Source organism: Oreochromis niloticus, linkage group LG6 (genome assembly GCF_001858045.2).
Source record: "Oreochromis niloticus isolate F11D_XX linkage group LG6, O_niloticus_UMD_NMBU, whole genome shotgun sequence".
Classification (NCBI taxonomy): Eukaryota; Metazoa; Chordata; class Actinopteri; order Cichliformes; family Cichlidae; genus Oreochromis; species Oreochromis niloticus.
This window is the reverse complement of record NC_031971.2, coordinates 12,549,701-12,556,475: the sequence shown is the minus strand read 5'-3', so window position 1 is coordinate 12,556,475 and position 6,775 is coordinate 12,549,701. Positions and strand designations below refer to the sequence as shown.

General features: G+C 43.6%; 1 protein-coding gene across 1 annotated transcript; it reads right to left on the bottom strand.

Annotated features, from left to right (window-relative positions):
• Window positions 1-2,198: 2,198 nt before the first annotated feature.
• On the bottom strand, window positions 2,199-5,953 carry LOC100534412 (actin, cytoplasmic 2). The gene is made up of 7 exons (XM_003455949.5): window positions 5,800-5,953; window positions 4,612-4,737; window positions 4,283-4,522; window positions 3,519-3,765; window positions 3,243-3,434; window positions 2,968-3,149; window positions 2,199-2,878 (listed from the first exon to the last, which is right to left on the bottom strand). The coding sequence occupies exons 2-7, from the start codon at window positions 4,732-4,734 to the stop codon at window positions 2,735-2,737; spliced, it is 1,128 nt and encodes a 375-aa protein (XP_003455997.3). The 5' UTR covers window positions 4,735-4,737; window positions 5,800-5,953; the 3' UTR covers window positions 2,199-2,734.
• Window positions 5,954-6,775: the final 822 nt, after the last annotated feature.

The window sequence follows — 6,775 nt, the reverse complement described above, 5'->3', positions numbered from 1 at the left end:
CTGGCTGCTCCCTTTAGGGGTCGCCACAGTGAATCATCTGTCTCCATCTCACCCTATCCCCAGCATCCTCTGTCACACCAACCCTCCGCATGTCCTCCTTCGCTACATCCATGAACCTTTCCTGTGATCTTCCTGTTTTCCTGCTTTTTAATACCTGTTAAGAGGCGACCTGCCGTATTATGGACTGACTGCAAGAGGTGTAAAGATGATTGTTCAATTCCAAAATATAGGGACTTAAGTAGTCCAGGCGGGAAGTGATAAAAGCATGTAGAACCTTTTCTGCGTCCTTCTGTAAGAGATAAGGCCCTGGCAATGATTCTGAGTTGATAAAAAACAAACTTTAGTGAAACCCCTTATTTGATAATCCATTTGAAAAAAAAAAAAAACTGGCAAAAATTGCATCCAGATTTTTTTTTACTGCAACAGTAACAGCAAAGAGCGAAATGACTCGGAGTGTCAGTAGTAGAGTCACTTTTATCCTCATCCAGAACTTAATGTCACTAAAACAATGTAGCAGAGGCTTCCATGTATCTCTGTTGTTCACATGAATGTGCATATACACCTGCATGTTATCAGCAAAGCAGTGGAAAGAAATATTGTGTTTTCTAAAGTTAGACCCTAGAGGCAACATATACAAGACGAGACAGCAGGATCTTGCGGTCCACAGTATCAAAGGCAGCAAACAGGTTTAGAAGAACTAAAACGGCAGAGCTGCCAGAGTCAGCAGTTAAAAGCAGATCATTAAGAACTCTCAGAAAAGCCATCTCTGTTATGTGACCTAACACTGACTGAAACTTTCCCACATACTGTGTATGCTTAAAAATGACAGAATTTGCTTTAAAACATTTTTTCAAGAACCTTAGACAGAAATGGTAATTTAGAAATAGGTCTGTAGTTAGAAAAAACAGCAGGGTCCAGGTTCTTTTTAATATGAGGCTGCACAACAGCATGTTTAAAGGCAGCTGGAATACAACCAGATGAAAGAACTGTTTATGAGAGGAATAGCTGGTTCCAGTGAATCAAAAGTCTCTTTAAAAACATGAGAGGGATGACAGTCTGTGGGAGAATTTAAAGGTCTCATATGCTAAACCAGTCACAAATCACCAGTCATGCTGGTGCCCCACCCTCACATATTACTTCTCCTGCACTCCTGACTTTGGCATGCAGATTGATAAGAGAGTTATGCAGGATTTATTGAATATTCATAAATCTGAAGTATTGGTAAGACAAATGTATGCCAGCTTTAGAGATACACAGAGAGATAGTAAAGTTTAAGTGCAGCAGTCCTAGTGTATAGAACTATGACATCTTATATATTTTCTAAAGTTACTAATGTAAAAAAAAAAGTTTGTTTCGCATGAGTTATTCACATGATGGCACTGTAAAGAAAAGTTTTGTAAAGTCATACTCTCAAAATCCATCTTCAGTATTCAGCCTGCGATGGAGGCTGATGGCTGTAAAATGTGCTGTTTAACTCTTGACAGCAGTCAAAATGAAATGTGTAGTGTTAAGTTGTGCTAATTTTTTAAAGACTGATTAAAAATTTTTTGAGAAAACCAAGAAGAATCTACAGAACTCACATAATACAATGTTTGGATGGAGGCTTTGATGCATCAACGTTTGTTGCATGTGCAGCATCTTCTGACATGCAAACAGTAGCCAAATGGACTCCAGCCATCAACGTCATTTACGCCAAACCCTTATCCCATTTCTTAATTTGGACATCCTGGATTCCTTTCCTCACATGATCCCCCCCCCACCCCTCCCTACCAGCTGCAAGCTTAAGCAGTGTTAAGACAAAAGCAGGCTTTGGTTCTTGGATTTGTCATTTAACAAGACACTATTGTTTCAGTCATTTTTGCCAAGATTTACATGAGACAGGTGTAACTTATTGTTACTACACACAGCTACATTAATGCCACTAAAGTCACAAGTGTTGCCCTTGAAATTAAGGGTGTAGAGTTAATCTTTTATTAAAATTTAAATTCGCAAACGTAATCTACTACCCACCATGGTTTGTAACTTCCAGGTGGCACACCTCTTCACCTTTGCCAGTTATACCAGCAAAGCCTGTCTCTTCCAGATGCATTTTACTAAATCTTACATAAGCTGAAACAACTTTCCCCAGAGTGCAGTTTGAGGCCAAATGATGAATAGGAGGTTACTTTGATGCATTTAACATAAAGACCAAATCAGACTTGAGTCAGACATGTGCGCTTTTATTGGGTTGTTGTGTACACCAGAGGCTTAAAGCCCTATGCACAAACCTTCATACACCTCAATACAAGGTACAAGCCTTGTCTTTTGCATGATGACAAAAACAAACTGGACCAAGTATCATTTAAGGCTGAAAGTACAAAAACAAAACAAGTTTCAGATTACATAATTTACATATTAAGCAATACTACAGTTCTGATGGGCAGTGAGCCCACCAGAGAATAAACCTTCATAGAGGCAAATAAGGTGGTGAACAAAGACAACTGGAATGACCTACACAAACACGACAATGGATATCATGTTTCTCACACATTCACACCGCCTGGGACGCTCTGTACTTCCTGCAGAGTTTCTCCCCATCAGGGGGCATGGTGCCATAGCCAGAGTGATGAGGGAAAAATGGAAGAGGTGTAGGCTCAGCATACACCAGTGTGGTGGTGTAGGCATGTATGCCGAGCCAGTTGTTTGGGTTTGTAGCAGTGTGTGTTTTGGTGGGGGTGGGGTGGGGACAGTCTGTTTAGAAGCACTTTCTGTGGACAATGCTGGGGCCGGACTCATCGTACTCCTGCTTGCTGATCCACATCTGCTGGAAGGTGGACAGAGAAGCCAGGATGGAGCCTCCAATCCATACAGAGTACTTCCTCTCTGGGGGAGCAATAATCTGCAAGGGCAGAGAAGTAGAGTTGTCAGCAATGAATACAGTCCATTTATTATAAATGTATAATAAAACTGACCGAACAAGAATTTTACCTTGATCTTCATGGTGGTGGGTGCCAGGGAAGTGATCTCCTTCTGCATGCGGTCAGCAATGCCAGGGTACATGGTGGTACCTCCAGACAGCACAGTGTTGGCGTATAAGTCCTTACGGATGTCCACATCACACTTCATGATGCTGTTAAAGGTAGTTTCATGGATACCACAAGACTCCATACCTGTGGACAGTTGGAAAGTTAGGGGTTAAGGTTTGCCTTGCTAAGGACTACTTTTTACAAATCGCAGAAATCTGTCTTAAAGCTGCTGCTTACCGAGGAATGAGGGCTGGAAGAGAGCCTCTGGGCAACGGAACCTCTCGTTCCCAATGGTGATGACCTGTCCATCAGGCAGCTCATAGCTCTTCTCCAGGGATGAAGAAGAGGCAGCAGTTCCCATCTCCTGCTCAAAGTCCAGGGCAACATAGCACAGCTTCTCCTTGATGTCACGCACAATCTCACGCTCAGCTGTGAGACAAGAAAACATTACAGTTAAGATAAGAAAAACCTGAAAGCCTCACATCATGTCTCAAAAACCATCCTCATGCTCACCTGTGGTAGTGAAGCTGTAGCCCCTCTCAGTCAGAATTTTCATGAGGTAGTCTGTGAGGTCCCTGCCAGCCAGGTCCAACCTGAGGATGGCATGGGGCAGAGCGTAGCCTTCATAGATGGGCACAGTGTGGGTCACACCATCACCGGAGTCCATGACAATACCAGTGGTACGACCAGAGGCGTACAGGGACAGCACTGCCTGGATGGCCACATACATGGCAGGAGTGTTGAAGGTCTCAAACATGATCTGCAAGGAGAGCAGGAGAAAAGAGATGTTCAGTGAAACTAAGAGTCAAAGTAATCTGAAATAAGCTTGGACGTGTTAGTTCAGTCGTACAGAAAGAACAGCACACTGGGTTGAGTATTACACTAACTACAGTAGAAAGCTTTTTCAAAACTGCTTTGTTACACTGACTCTACAATTTAAAGTGCAGCAACCTGCTCTATTATCAGCTACTATCCATTGCTTCATGCAGACACCAGTGTAGTTAAATACAAGTCTCAGTCTAATTTAAAAACAGCAGTGCCCATGCTGCAGCTCATTCCTGATGCACAGTGCAGAGATAGAAACCTGAAGCATCTGCAGAGCTGAAAAGATCAGTCGAGGGCAGAGGGAACCTGGAGGGTTGAAGGAGGATGAGGAAAGACAGATTGAGCAAGGGAAGAAACACCCGAGTGGCAACACAGTTTCCTGTTGTTGGGCACTGCAGCTAAACAGTTTCCTGACTTAGGGGGAAGTTCGTCAAGGTGTCAGCTCTTGTTACCTGCGTCATCTTTTCCCTGTTGGCCTTGGGGTTCAGAGGGGCCTCTGTGAGCAGGACTGGATGCTCCTCAGGGGCAACTCTCAGCTCATTGTAGAAGGTGTGATGCCAGATCTTCTCCATGTCATCCCAGTTGGTGACAATACCGTGCTCAATGGGGTACTTGAGGGTCAGGATTCCTCTTTTGCTCTGTGCCTCGTCACCAACATAGCTGTCCTTCTGGCCCATACCAACCATTACACCCTAGGAATGCAAAGAGGAGTGCGATTATGAAAAGGTCAGCAGTTATGAAAAGGTTACAAGGTATGTGAGGTTTATTAAGGAATATGTACCTGATGCCTGGGGCGTCCAACAATGGAGGGGAACACAGCACGTGGAGCATCATCTCCTGCAAAGCCAGCTTTGCACATACCAGATCCGTTGTCAACAACAAGGGCGGCAATTTCGTCTTCCATTTTCTGTATGAAGAAGAAACGAGAGAGGAAAGGATTTTTAGTCCTAATGTTCAGCAGCAGTGTGGTTACATCTGGCAGACAGCCTGGATAAAGTCTCGGCGTTATAGAGAACGGACGCTGGATGTCGCAGTGGCGCAAGGTTGAGTCCAAATCCAGAGCTGAGAAACAAAGGCAGTTTCTCACTCGGTCTGGCCATGGCCATATAAGGCAAAAGTGAATGCAGCTTAGACTGCTGTAGACCGGCCCGGAAGCCGCCCCGTGTGTCGCTAAACCTCAAATGACACCGACAAGCGACCACTCCCTTCACCGAGCTCACCATAACTGTTAACCACACAAAACCCTTCAGTAGCTGAACGAACTTCTAAAAATCACAGTTAAATCTGATATATCTAAACGTCATGACCGCCGCATTTGCAAGGTTACACGAGCAAAAAACCAACTTCGCACATTTTTTTTTTTTTTTAAAGCAGACGCACCTGGATTAGCAAATTAACTGATAGCTGCAGTGACACAGCAAAAACCCTTAATTTCACAAGCTCTACTTACAAAATTAGTAAAGTCTCTATAAGCCTAATCCATCTAATCTGCACTTGCCTGGTCTGGTGTTTTAATGTTTGAAACCGGAGACACCAGAGCTGCAGACCTGCAACAGTGGATGCATCCATGTAAGCGAGAAGGTCAAGCTTTTTTTTTTTTTTTTTTTTTTTTTAAATAGTCTTGATTTGTCGGACTACAAAGTGATGACAGCATCGAGTGGCAAGGTCATTTCACACCCTCTTAAACATAAGCGGCAATATGTCAACACATTTCTAAACCGAACCGTTACATGGTTAAAACTGTGGCGGTACAAATAATAGGAACACTGTGAAGCCTAGCAAGCGGGTTTTAAAAGGCTCGCTTCAGCTTGAAAGACGTCTCGAATAAAAAAAAAAAGAAAAAAAAAAAAAGACTTGCTTCGTAAGCTAAGCAGTGATATAAAAAAAGAACAGTCGCTGTTTGAAATGTTACATTAAAGCGTTAAAATGTGAGGAAGAAACTTCCACCGACATTCCGCAGTTGTCTTACCTGTGTGAGGGAGGGTTTTCGGTGTAGGAGAACTGTGACTGAGCGGTACACTCCGGTAGGATGTAGTGTCTGAACTTGACTGCAACGAAGGCCAATAAATTGGAGGATTTTTATGAGGACTCGTGCTGCAGCCCCTCTCCATAAAAGGAGAACTTTCCGCACGGCGCCCGCTGATTGGTTCGGCTCCATCCACTGGGTGTGGCGCATGCAGATAATGGTCTCTGCGCTTTGACATAGCAGTGGGGGGACAAGTTCCACTAAACTAACCCATATACCCCCTAAAAGTTATCAATCCGGGGTCGTTCAGTGTTCAGCAAACCTGCTGATTTTTTATAACTGTCTCCCATAACGTGATAATGATACATAAGTGGGATACAGACTAGTGGATGACAAATCCCACAACTCCTGCTGCAAAGCACTGAATGCACCCTGAGCATGTATTAGTTATTACTTTAATAGACTGAATTAATCCAGCCTATAGTTAAATCGTTTTTACATCCTCTACATTGTGACGATGCCAGGATCATCCTGATTATAGCCTCAGTGATATAATATACCCATGAATGAGTGCTCTTAATTTAATTCACGGGGTCAGGGAATGCTTCAGAAGACGATTTCACCATTCCATTTCCCATTTGTTTGCAGATGCTTGTTTGTGGTGCCAGGACTGGGGATGGGGTTTAATCTCAGGGTCACTGACAGCACGGTTAACCCACTATCTGACTCCTCTGCCCCGGCATACCAGCGTCACACACACACAAACCCACGCAGTGCAGACTGACAGTGATGCATGTGGTCAGGCTAAGTTGGGGTAATGTTTAGGGCATGACTGTAACGAGACTGTAAATGTCTTACCTTTTCATCACCTCGCAGGAATTGCGCAATTGAGTTTACGGGGCTGATTAACCTTGTGAATGACGTGTGTGAACATACTTATATTAGGTGTCAAAATAAAAACAATTAGGCCTGGACCGAT